Source organism: Rhinichthys klamathensis, unplaced genomic scaffold (genome assembly GCF_029890125.1).
Source record: "Rhinichthys klamathensis goyatoka isolate OS25496 unplaced genomic scaffold, OSU_Roscu_1.1 h1tg001234l_1, whole genome shotgun sequence".
Lineage (NCBI taxonomy): Eukaryota > Metazoa > Chordata > Actinopteri > Cypriniformes > Leuciscidae > Rhinichthys > Rhinichthys klamathensis.
Genome location: NW_026607395.1, coordinates 32,561 through 46,371, shown reverse-complemented (window position 1 = coordinate 46,371; position 13,811 = coordinate 32,561). Strand labels below are relative to the sequence as shown.

The 13,811-nt window shown below is 38.6% G+C and overlaps 1 protein-coding gene across 1 annotated transcript; it reads right to left on the bottom strand.

Moving 5' to 3' along the window:
• Positions 1-377: 377 nt before the first annotated feature.
• Positions 378-12,669, bottom strand: si:ch73-168d20.1 (NACHT, LRR and PYD domains-containing protein 12). Its single transcript, XM_056245039.1, has 14 exons — positions 12,644-12,669; positions 11,756-11,969; positions 9,817-11,519; positions 8,628-8,821; positions 7,988-8,161; positions 7,645-7,818; positions 7,009-7,182; positions 5,121-5,294; positions 3,690-3,863; positions 2,667-2,840; positions 2,172-2,345; positions 1,899-2,072; positions 1,444-1,617; positions 378-489 (listed from the first exon to the last, which is right to left on the bottom strand). The coding sequence occupies exons 1-14, from the start codon at positions 12,665-12,667 to the stop codon at positions 378-380; spliced, it is 3,813 nt and encodes a 1,270-aa protein (XP_056101014.1). The 5' UTR covers positions 12,668-12,669.
• Between the last annotated feature and the right edge of the window lie 1,142 nt (positions 12,670-13,811).

Sequence of the window (13,811 nt, the reverse complement as noted above, 5' to 3'; positions counted from 1 at the left end):
CCCATCTGCAGATCTGGGCTTTAACCCTGGCGAGTGTCTTCTGCTAGTTAGCGAAGCATTAAATAACCATTTCAACTGTTAAATAACAGATTGGAGATAACAATAATATCAGATTTGTCTAATTTTAAAAATAAACACAAAAACAGAGATGAAAAATTAACATAAGTACGAAATTTACAATTGCTATGGTTAAATAAATGTTCAGTGATATCTTACAAAGATTTCAGAATTTTGGCGCAATTTATCTCTATATAGTGTTGATAACGCAACTTAGGTAGTGCCCCACTCACACCTAGTAAACGTTTATACACATTTACACATTTTTTTCAAATGTAACATTAGTTTGACTTAATGTGTATCCAGTAGATCAGAGACTGTTAAATGTCCTGATTATAGTTCAGATTGAGCTCTCTCGGGTGTGAAGGGTTTGACCTCAGAGCTGAACTCAGAGCAGCACATGCTCTGTCTCGAATATTGCAGTGAGACAACCTGCAGACACAAAGAGGAAAACTCAAAACACTTCATCCAGCAGGAGCCAGCTGAGAATACATCGCTGGTGTACATAGTTAATAATAAAACTGTAGTGAAAACGGTCTTATTAGTAATAATATTAAGTAGTAATGGTCATAACAGGAATAATAGGAAGTATGCATCTTGTTGTTTGTATAAAGTACAGAGCAAATCAAAATATTTAGCACTTTTTCTGGAGGCAGATAAGCTGTAGTGTCAAAAAAGAGATCGTAAAAAGTAATCCATATAAATTAAACTGAACACACCATCTCCGCGCACCAGCGGGAATCACAGAAACCCAAACGCAGTTGAAGTCCATCATTTGAAGACACTTCAAAGTCCATTTTATAAGTGTATAAAACGCATAAGAAGACCAGACCAAAACAGAAAAACAGCCCGGGTGTGAAGCGGCAGCCAAACACACACCGGAAGTGACATCTTGTTTATGTCCGCTGATCAATGTTTATATGTGAATAAAATCCTAAATTCAATCTGTTCATCATATAAAGCGATCAAGTCTCTTCAGAAAATTTGGAATAAACCGCTCAATTCATAAGGATTAGTTTTACGATATCTTTATGAATTTTTTGAAGCATCAAAGTGGTAGTTGCGTAGCTGTCAAAGCCGAGTACAGAACTGGCTCAGCTTTTATTAAAAATATCTTTATTTTTGTTCTGAAGATGAACAAAAGTCTTATGGGATTGTGACAACACAAGGGTAAGTAAATGATGACGGAATTTACATTTTTGGGTCAACAAACCCTTTAACTTGAACTAAATTGTATGTATGTTTATCTCTGTAAAGCTGCTTTGAAACAATCTCCATTGTTAAAAGCGCTATATAAATGAAGATGACTTGACTTGAACTAAATGCTAACTCTGCTAAATGCATCACTGTGCCTTGTTTTAATTCGATAATGATAATATAACTCACTCTAGTTTCTCCAGTTTACAGCGTGGGTCCATCAATAGAACAGACAGAAGCTTCACTCCTGAATCTCCTGGTTCATTGTAGTTCAAATTGAGTTCTCTCAGATGTGAGGGATTTGATCTCAACGCTAAAGCCAGGGCAGCGCAACCTCCCTCTCCAATACTGCAGCACTCCAACCTGAGGAGAGAAAGGCACTTACAGCTGAACACTCTTAAATTATACATATACTTCCATCCAACGCTAATGTTAAGATTTTCACCAACATTGTTTTAAGACAGTTGTTTATAACTGTTGCTTTAGTATTTCAGTAGGAAATATCAGTTTACATTTTCAAGCATTAATTCAGACATTAACTCTAATCCAGCGATATTTTTGTCCAACTGTATGGTCCACACATAGATCTGATCTCACCATCATCAAGTCTGTATGGGTTTTGAGACATATGAAATATTACTCACTGTAGTTTCTCCAATTTACAGTGCTGATCTCCCAGTAGATCATAGAGTAGCTTTACTCCTGAGAACACTGGTTTATTAGAGTTCAGATTGAGCTCCCTTATGTGTGTGGGGTTTGATCTCAGACCTGAAACCAGAGCAGCAAAACCTCTTTCAACAATACTGCAGTCCTCAAGCCTGCAGAGAGAAGGAGAAATAGGCCTCAACACTCATGCATATGAACAGGAGTGAGTGACACTGTGCATGAAAACTTATGTTAAACAATATGTTACTCACTCTAGTTTCTCAAGTTCACACTGTGGATCCTTCAGGAGATCAGACATCATCTTCACTCCTGAGTCTCCAGGTTCGTTCCTGCTCAGATTGAGTTCTCTCAGATGTGACGGGTTCGATTTCAGACCTGAAATCAGGGCAGTGAAACCTTCCTCACCAATACTGCAGTATTCCAGCCTGCAGAGAGAAAGAGAGATTTAGCACCAAGCTAGAGTCACTTTAAGGCAAGTCATTTCACTCTGAGGCAATCTTTGAAATGAAATTTTGCCGAGTTTTCAGTTTACGTCTTGATTTTTTTTGTCTTTTTAGTATTTTAACTTAGATTAGAGTAACTTTACTTTAATATAATGATAATCATTTCTTAATTTAAATACTTTTAAGTCATTCCTGTTTGAGAACCACTGAAGTATACGTATTTATTTGAAACAAACACATCCTGCTGATGTTGGTACGGTACACTGATATTTTCCGAAAATACACTAAAATAAAACCACTCACTGTAGTTTCTCCAGTTTACAGTGTGGGTCCTCCAGTACACCAGAGAGAAGCTTCACTCCTGAATCTCCCAGTTCATTATTGTTCAGATTGAGTTCTCTCAGATGTGAGGGGTTTGATATCAGTGCTAAAGCCAGAACAGCACAACTTCCCTCTCCAATTCTGCAGTCACACAGCCTACAGAGAGAAGAAACACTCAGTGTTTACATGTACGGCTTAACACCCTTTAATTAAGCTGTATTGCTGCTTTTACATTTAACATTTGAAAATGAAGAAATTAAGACAACCATAAACATTAGTATTGTTAGTAATATTTCTTATTTTGGTTTGATTTGTATTTTTTCACATTTGTTTCATTAATTATAACAATTTTGCATTGCTTTTAATTATTATATAGCCATACTGATATATAATAAAATAATTGGCAAAATTACACAGCAATTCAGATAATTTTTATCAGATTTTTAATCAAAATGATCGCAATTAGATTTTTACCTAGATCGTGCAGCCATACGAACTACTGATGCTGATGAACTGAACATACAGTAACCACAATATCAGTCCACAGAAACGATTTTACTTTGTGTGCAATTGGCTTTATATGTATGATTGTTGTAAAAAAATGTAGAGGAGAAAGTTTATTTCTCAGTTTAATACACTTTATTTCAGTAGTCCACTTTAGGCATTCTACTAAATATAAGTAACTTTGCACCTACATGTCAAATAACTTTCATTAGAGTATTAGTAGACTGTTAGGTTAGGGTTCGGTTTAGTAGAATAAGTTGACATGTAGTTGCAAAATTACTTATAGTCAGTAGAATGTCTGTTGAGGAACTTCAAAAAAGGTGTTAGCAGATATTAAGCTGACAGTCTACTAATAATCTAATGACTGCTTGTTTACATGTAGTTGCAAATATACTTATAGTTATTAGAGTGGACTATCGAAATAAAGTGTTACCTTAAATATATCCAAAAATATGAAAAACATAGTATGTAAATATAAATAATATTTAAAATATCACTTACTGTAGTTTCTCCAGTTTACAGTGTGGATCCTTCAGTAGATCAGACAAAAGCTTCACTGCTGATAATCCTGGTTTGTTCCAGCTCAGATTGAGTTCTCTCAGATGTGAGGGGTTTGATATCAGTGCTGAAGCCAGGGCAGCACAACCTTCCTCTCCAATACTGTCATATTCCAGCCTGCAGAGAAGAGAACGACTGACATTTACTGCTCAACCCAAATTCTACATTCACTACAGGATGAAGAATGAAACATTTAAAAATATAAGTGTAGAAAAGGCCCCAAAGTTATGTCAGTGTTGCTATTATTTGGTATAGTTGACCATATTAGGCTTTGTTTCACGTTTACTACCGTTTATTAGTGCTTGTAACGGTAGCCGAAGCGCGCGCTGGTTTGTATACTATCTGACGTCACACAGTTAGTATGCAGTACGATAGAGATAGTCAGTCAGTCAGTCGGTCGGTCGGATTGTAGATGTGAGCTGCACCTTTCTTCAGAGTGTGCGTAAATGAGAAGAGTAAGTACATCTGTGATATTGTATTATTTGTTAAACTAGTTATTTCTGTTATTTGATGTGGATAAGAGTTAGGAGTTTAAGGAGTCGCTATGCGACCGTGGTGCTAATTATATCCACGTTCGTTCATTTCACGCTCAAGCTTCGACTCGTCTGATTTAGTACATCGAGTTAACGATATGTAATATCGTGTTTAGATGTGTTTATACTTTCATATTTGTTGTTAGGATTGATCAGTACTTTGTGGTTGAGTAAAATAAGAAGTAAGTGGTGGTAAATATTGTTATTTGGATCGCTATCGAGGTTTCTCTGTCAAGGCTTTGCTAGCTCGAATGGAATATAGCATTCAGTACAGGTTTTTTTTATAATAAAATCATCCAGCTGTTTAGTTAGTTGGAAGCTATAAAGTGTATTATCATAGATGACAGTAAGTGCTGTCTATGTTAGTGGGAATTTAACTTATAATAGAAAATCTGAGAATCCCATTTAATAAGTGTTTGAATCTTTATATTATGCTTACAGTATTAGAGTTTAAGAGATATACTGTATAGTTATATATACTGACTATTGTTTGCTTTTGTTTAGTAATGTATATTAGTGCTTAGAGAGGAATGAGTGTATGTATATGTTTGATTTATTCATTTGTAATTTGTTTCTCTCTTTATAGAAACCACACTCAGAATTACACTCACCCTCAAACTCACTCACACAAGAAAGAGGAATAAAGAAACAGAATCAGAACTATTTCTCCGCTCTTTATTTCATACTCTGGAACATTTGGCCTTAAGTGGTGTTCTGGCCGACACACCTGAGTGAACTTGGTGATAAACCCAGAACTAGCACCTAGACTGAGCGTCTACCCATTATCTTCACTACAATAAGACACATTGATTTGATCAAATAATTAACAACCATCACTCACTTTAGTTTCTCCAGTTTACAGTGTGGTTCCTTCAGTAGCACAGACAGAAGATTCCCTCCTAAATCTCCTGGTTCATTGTAGTTCAGATTGAGTTCTCTCAGATGTGATGGGTTTGATAAAAGACCTAAAACCAGGGCAGCACAACCTTCCTCTCCAATACTGCAGCACTCCAACCTGAGGAGAGAAAGACACTCAGGGCCCTGTCTTACACCCGGCGCAATGCAACGCCAAGCGCGACCCAAGTGTTTTTTGCTAGTTTCAGTCCGACGCAGTTATCATTTTCACGTCCTGCGCCACGTTGTTTAAATAGCAAATGCATTTGTGCACCCATGGGCGTGCTGGTCTGAAAACGAGGTGTGTTCAGGCGCATTGTTGGCGCGTTGCTATTTTTAGGCAACATAAATAGACTGCGCCATTGACAAACTGAAACCTGGTCTAAAGTCAATGGCGCAATTTTTTTTGTTATTTAAAGAGCACGTTAGTTATGTGCGCCTATAGGTGGGTCCACAACGGGCATACACTCTGCTTATTACACACACAGGGACGCAGCAGCACACAAACATACCAAATATTTTAAATAAAAGGATTACAATGTAAAAGATTATTATTGTCTACATAAAGATATCGTGAATCAGGCTTGTCCCGTAGATGGTCTACTTGCGCACTTTTACCTCGCGCACGAGCAGATCCATTTGCACTCTGGAGAAGCATTCGCTCTTTCCACTATCAAATTCCGTCATGTAAATAGCGAATCCACCATGGCACAAGCGCAACTGACATTTAAAGGGAATGGGAGATGAGACTCTGATTGGTTTAACGCACGTAAATCCAAAAACACACCCATTACTTTTTTATTAAGAGAATAGGGACAACCCTTTTAGACCATGTGCCTGGCGCGCCCATTTTTCCCATCGTTAAACTAGCAAAAGTGGATTCGGACGCGCCCTAAGTGAACTTGCACTCTCCGCTTTAGACCATGCGCTTAGATCGTTAAAATAGGGCCCTCAGGGTGTGTTCACACTTGTAGTTCACTTCTCTTGGTTATTTTAGTCCGGACCCAAAGGAAAATTATAAATTTAGTCTTGATTCACTTAGCATTTACACTGTCATTTCTAACACTGTACTTGAAGATATAAACCACAATAAAAATATATTTTCTGTGTGCTGGGCTAAACGCTCGTTGTATGTGTGTATATAGGATGGTATTTTTACTTGCTGAGAGCTCATGAAGGGCTTATAAAATGGGTAAAGGAGGCAAAACAGCGACAGGAATTCCTCCGTCACACACGCAAATGAAGATCTGCTGCGAGGAGACACGGTTCTGATGCCTTTACCGAACTGTAATGGGAAACATTGCGACTATGACGAGTAGAACAAGGAATGCTTGAACATTCTGTTCTTTTTAGGGTTGCATCTCGTGACATCACATCCTTCTTTTGGTCCATTTAAATGCCTTTGGATGTTGCACCACACCAGAGTTAATTTGGAAGTGGACCGAGACCCACCTTTTCAGGGGTCTCGGCCCACTTGTTTGCGCAGCAAGGTTTGTTTGGCAGAGTTCACTAACAGTACGATCGTACCACAGTTCGTTTTAATCCAACCAACCCTGCCAAGTGTGAACACAGTCTTACAGCTCAACACTCATATTTTGCAGGTCAGAGATAAGAATGAGGGGAACTTTAGCAAAATGCACTTCGTAAAGATACCAGTTGAGCATTTAGAAATGTGGGCTGTTGAAGTTAACAGTAACTCACTAAAGTACTTGGAGAGAAACATTCACTAGAAATGCTACCAGAAATCTGTTCATACACATCTAGTTCAAATTTATTTCTTCACGTAATGCTGGCGGGGTTGTGTTTTGAAGTCCTGAATATGAAACATCACTCACTGTAGTATTTCCAGTTTACACTGTGGTTCCTTCAGTAGATCAGAGAGAAGCTTCACTCCTGAATCTCCTGGTTTGTTCCAGCTCAGATTAAGTTCTCTGATGTGTAAAGGGTTTGATCTCAGACCTGAAAGTAAAGCTGCAAAACTTTCCTCTCCAATACTGCAGTCATCGAGCCTGCAGAGAGATAAAGAAAAACACATTTACATCGGGAACAAACATATGCCTGATGACAAAATGACAATTCTTTTTCTTCTCACCAAGCAACAACATTTAAGCATTCATTCTCCATTCATAATTAGCTATAAGTATGATAGTGGTATGTTTAAAATACAGTAATTGTTGTTTATGACTGAGAGTCAAGGAGTCAGATACTGATTAACAAACCTGTTTATCATATGTACTATGTATTATATCTCTGCCCTCTGGTGAAGGATTCTTATTGTTAACTAAAACTATAACCAGAACAAAATAAAAGGTACTTCAATTTAAACATTCCTAAAATAAATGATAATAAATAACTTTTGTAACACTTTACAATTAGGTCTCATTTGTGGGTATATATATATATATATATATATATATATATATATATATATATATATAAATAATTACACACAATTGAACAGTATAACTCACTGTAGTTTCTCCAGTTTACAGTCTTGGTCCTTCAGTAGACCAGAGAGAAGCTTCACTCCTGAATCTCCCAGTTCATTATTGTTCAGATTGAGTTCTCTCAGATGTGAGGGGTTTGATATCAGTGCTGAAGCCAGAACAGCACAACTTCCCTCTCCAATTCTGCAGTCATACAGCCTACAGAGAGAAGAAACACTCAGTGTTTACATGTAACTAAACACTCTTTAATTAAGATGTATTGCTGCTTAAAATGTAAATCCAACAATTTTTGTGTATTTGTTTTTGAAAAAATGTAGGAAAAAATGTATACATTTAAATAAAAATATATAAAACAGATATCACTCACTGTACTTTCTCTAGTTTACAGTGAGGATCTTCCAGTAGAACAGACAAAAGCTTCACTGCTGAATATCCAAGTTTATTAAAGTTCAGATTGAGTTCTCTCAGATGTGACGGGTTTGATATCAGTGCTGAAACCAGAGCAGCGCAACTGTCCTCTCGAATATTGCAGTTACACAATCTGCAGTAACATTGGATTTAAATGTCAAATTATTCATAATGAGTACACATGAAATATCAGAAAATAAGAAATCTAGAGAGAAAAGAAATGTCATAAAAACTGGACTGAAACACAATTCGCAATACAGCGCCTCAGTCCCGCCCCGGTATTATTTCCAGTCATTTTTCCCTTCAAATAGTCTTTGTTAAAAGCATAGTAAGCCATGAACCAAATCAACCAGCTAAGATGAGAATCACAATATTACAAAATTTCATTTTTCAACCGCCTCGATTACATCATTTACAATCCTTCGTGAGGGAGTAGGTCTGACTTTAACGGTTTATAAGCTATCATTAAAATTAACTTCCTTATGGAGAAAACGACTGAAGTTTTTACTTCTGGAACCCGACTGTTAAAACTGCATTCAATTAAAAAAGGCATCCACTTAGATGCATACTGCCAAACATACTTATACAAGGGGTCTTACTTCAGTATCTCCAGTTTACAGTGAGGGTTCTTCAGTCCCGCAGAGAAAAGCTGTACTCCTGAAACCTGGAGGTTGTTGTCACTGAGGTCCAACTCTCTCAGACGTGAGAAGTTTGAGCTGAGCACGGAGGCCAGGGCTGAACAGATTTGATCTGTGAGATTACAACCCCTCAGACTGGGAGAGAAAGAATATTTCTGTGCTGTTATCCCCAATAACAGCACACAGTATAGATTTACACAGACACTAACTTAAACCAGTTCATGAAATCCTTGAATGTGACCCTACTTTCTTACCCTCAGACTATTTAAATCTGGTCTTATAATAAGTGTGCTAATATATTATTATTATATTAAAATTTACTGAATGTAATGTGGACTAAGATTGTAATTGTGCAGCCCTAATTTAACTATTTATTTATGTTACAGAGCCAATATTTCTTTCTATACCTTTTAACATGTCTTTGGAAGCTATTAGTTATTTTAAAAAAAACATTTCATTTATGAAAAAAATGCAGCGGAGTACAAATTATTTTTGATGCACTGAGTAAAACGTCTGAATTAAGCAATTCAATGCATGAATATATTTGAAAAGCAATACATTTTAACCACTAAAGACACAGTCATGCAATTTGACCATTTAAATACTATAATAAATATGAATTATATTATTTGAAATATTATGTATTCATTTCAATACCACTTAATTTATATAATATAAACTGCTATGAGACAATAACGATGAAACTGCAAAAAAAACAGCTGGAGCCATTCATTGAAAGGGTGAGAAAAGGTGAGAACAACAGAAAAAAAAAGTGTGATCCAAAATTGTAATAAATTTAATGTACATTCAAAATTTCAGGGCATGTAAGCCAGTGTTATCTAAATATCACTGAGACACTATTATAGTTAGTTTTTATTTTTAGATTTTAATTACAATTTTAGTAATTTTGCCATTTTTATTAGTTTTATTAGTTTTAGTTCAGCTAAACGGGGGGGGGGGGGGGGGGGGAGGAATGTTGCCTTGGCATCTAGATGAAATAAAACAGGTTTATGGTTTATTTCTATTTCATTTTAGATAACCAATCTAAACGCAAGTTTTTTTTACCCATCAAAACTGTACAAGTATCAGCTATGTTTTCTGTACTTTTTTATTTCTTTATACAAGCAACGTAATACTATGATAGTAATACTATGATATGCAGCAGCCTCAGAAGACACTCCTCTGATAGATCATAGTCCCTCAGTTGAAACTCATCCAGGTGCTCCGTGGAGTTCAGCAGCACGAACACAAGCGCCGACCACTGGGCCGGAGAGAGCTGGACTCCGGAGAGGCGCTGGGCACCTGTGCTGCGGCTCAGGTACGTCTGGACCTCCTGCAGCAGGGAGTGATCATTCAGCTCGCTCAGACAGTGAAACAGATTGATGGACTTCTCCGGGGAAGGATTCTCTCGGATTTTACTCTTGATGTACTCGACCGTGTCCCGCGTGCAACTGGAGCTTTCTCTTGGTGTGAATAACCCCCGCAGGAGAGTCTGATTGGACTCCAGCGAAAGTCCCAGAAGGAAGCGGAGGAAGAGATCCAAGTGTCCGTTCTCGCTCCGCAAGGCCCTGTCCACTTCGTTCTTCATTAAATCCGTCATTGAGCACTCATTCTTGTCCTGAGAAAAGGAAAGGAGCTTGTACAAGGCAGCGAGAAACTCTTGAACGCTCAGATGCACAAAGCTAAACACCTTCTCCAACTGCAGCCCAAACTCCTCTTTGAATATCTGCGTACAAACTCCAGAGCACACGGACGCTTCTCGGACATCAATGCCACACTGTCTCAGATCCTCCTCGTAGAAGATCAGGTTCCCCTTTTCCAGTTGTTCAAAAGCCAGTTTCCCAAGTGACAGGATGCTCTTTCGGACCTCCTGAAGATCCCATTTCCCATCATACTTCTGGGTCTTCAGTTTGGTCTGGACAATCAGCAGGTGTGTGAAAATTTGAGTGAGAGTCTTGGGAATCTCTGCACCATCTGCTTCACATATCTTCTCCAGAACAGTGGCGGAAATCCAGCAGAACACTGGGATGCGGCACATGACGTGCAGGCTCCTCAACGATTGGACGTGTGAGACAATCCTACTGGCAAGACGCTGATCTTTTATCCTTTTCCGAAAATACTCAGCCTTCTGAGGGTCTCTGAACCCTCTGACCTCCGTGACCTGGTCGACACACTCTGGAGAGATCTGATTGGCTGCCGCTGGTCGCGTGGTGATCCACAGGCGAGCAGACGGGAGCAGGTTTCCTCTAATCAGGTTGGTCAGCAACACGTCCACTGAAGCCGATGCGGTCACATCCCACAGAATCTCATTGTTCTGGAAGTCCAGAGGAAGACGCCACTTATCCAGACCATCAAAGATGAAGATTGTTTTGAAGTCGTTATATTCTATCGGTTTCATTTCTGTGAAAAAACAGCGGAGAAGCTCCATCAGACTCATCCGCTTCTCCCTCATCAAGTTGAGGTCTCGGAAAGGAAGTGGAAATATGAAGTGAACATCCCGATTGGCTTTTCCTTCAGCCCAGTCCAGGACGAACTTCTGCACAGAAGCGGTTTTTCCAATTCCGGCGACTCCTTTGGTCAGAACCGTCCTGATGGCTTTGTCTCGTCCAGGTAAGGGTTTGAAGATGTCATTACATCTGATCGGAGTCAGTAGATCTCTGGACGACGAGGTCTCGATCTGTCTCACCTCATGCTCGTCGTTGACGTCTCCAGTCCCCCCCTCTGTGATGTAAAGCTCTGTGTAGATCTCGTTCAGAAGTGTCACGTTCCCTCCATTAGAGACTCCTTCGCTGATTCTCTGAAATCTCTGCTTCAGTCTGGACTTCAGTTGTTGCTGACTCACTGAGATCAGCTCTGCAAGATGCAATAGAAACAATTCGGAAATTAGTAGACCATTAAATAAACAGAAAAACAATGCATTTTTAATCTGTGAACAAATTGACTCAAAAGCTTAACCATATAAAGCCTGCTGTATCATACTGTATTTGATATGCAAAGGCCTTTAAATGATCAAAACTTTGCTGAAAACCCCGTTGCACACAATCTACCATATGCCTCCACACAAAGAGAGTTTCAAATGGGTCTCGTACTGGTCTGTAGTGTGTTAGCGAGGTCCGTCTGGTTCATCTTCCGCAGGACTTGAAGCGACATCCTCAGAACTCCCTCCCTCACTCGGCTCTGACCCTCATCATCATCATCCTCCTCCTCCTCACTCACAGAGCATGCTGGGAAATCTGGCCTCAGCAGTTTCTTGAACCGGCTCAGCTCTTTCTTCATCAAAGAGATGTTTGTGTCCTCAAGCTCCTGAAATCAGAAATCACTGCGATTATTCGCTATATACTCAATAACACATTGTAAATATATCTAGACAACACAGAACAAAAAGATTCAATGAGGTTATATATAGAACTCTAGGGTTCTCGACTCATTTTAATTGCCAAAAAGGTTCTATATAAGGAGTAATGTCTCAAATTAATAATTGTAGAATAATTTTTATTTTTTTATTTTTTACAATACAACTAATACTAATATTTATGGCTGTCTTCATTTCTTTATTTTAAAATGATAAATTATTGTAAAAATAAATTATTATTAGCCTTAAAGTGTCTCTTCTGATGATTAGAGTTTCTCATTATAAGTATGTGAAGATGGTTTGCGCACGTTTTGTTTTCAATTGCATGTTAAAGTGACTCAAACTTAAAACATGCAGCATTTGCTGTGAACAGAGAGTCTGAAAACACCGGATCACGAGCCGCTCGCGTGTAAATAAACACAGTGTCGTCCTTCACTCTGAAACTCACAGCGCACACATTTATTTAATTCAATCGCAGCTTTTGAAATTTGATAAATAGCACTAAGCCAAATCTCAATGTTAGTTTGATTGATCATGAAGTCCTAATGTAAAAAGTAATATGATAATATTCAGTCAAGAGGCCTATAATTCCTATAGTATTTGACAAACACTCAATACTACTCACCCTGAAGATGGCATCCAGCGACATCTCGCCATGTTTCTCCTGTTTGTTACTGTAGCTGAACATGTAAATATTAACTCAAGCATGTTAATACATTGATTGTGTCCATTCCTCAGTATCAAGTACATGAACAACACTACAAGCCCTTGATATAAATGCTGAAAACACGAAGTGACAATGTCGACCGATTATCCAATACGTATCATTTAAAGAGGACCTATTACACCCTTGATAAACTCTTGATGTAGTTTCAGGCTCTACTAGAACAGGTTTTCCTGCTTGAATGTTGATTATTCTCCTTATATTCTCCATTGTTGCGGCTCCTCTCTTCCCAGTCTGTCAGTAACGCTCTGTTTACTTCCTGTCTCTATGAAGCCCCTCCTTCTGAAAGCACACTGTGCTCTGATTGGTCGGCTGGAGCAGTGTGTTGTGATTGGTCGAGCGCTTCGAGTGTGTTTGGGAAATGTCCCGCTCCTTTCCATAACCGCCAGTTTAACACACTACTAACTAACTCAACCAGGCCCCGCCCCTTTATTCTGCATATAAATTATTATAGTGAGGAATATTGTGACGTGTTCGTTCCCGGAAGAAACTCAAGACTAATGGAGGCGTTTCAGGAGTTCAGGAACACTGACACTCACATAAAGAAGAACGCTCATGCTCAAAAAGCAACATCACACACTAAACACAGATGAAGATGGCCATAGCATAATAGGTGCTCTTTAAATGGTCACTATTATAATCTGATATTAATGCTTCATCCAGGAGATGTTCCTCACCTCAGTTTAGCAGAAGAGCCTCCCGAACTGAGTTTAGGTGGAGGATTCATCGACGCGTCGGACACACAGCTCACAAGTGAAGGCGAGACGGATCTCCTGTTAAAACAAACAGATGATGAGCATATTTCTAACTGGAAAACTGAGCAGATGCCATGAGTTGAATGAGCCTAGTTTAATTTTGAAAGGTGGGACATTTGAAGCATCTATGCCATTATATGTTCAGTACATTATTCTATATAAAATCGTGATTAACGTGGGAGTTTAACTACAAACGTCCATCTTCATCTCGTGCTTCACCTCCCAGCTGGCATTTTAACGTCGAGTCACTGTTGAATCAACGTCAGGTGCCAGTGTTGGATAACCGTTGAATTTTGTTTAGATTTTGCAAATCA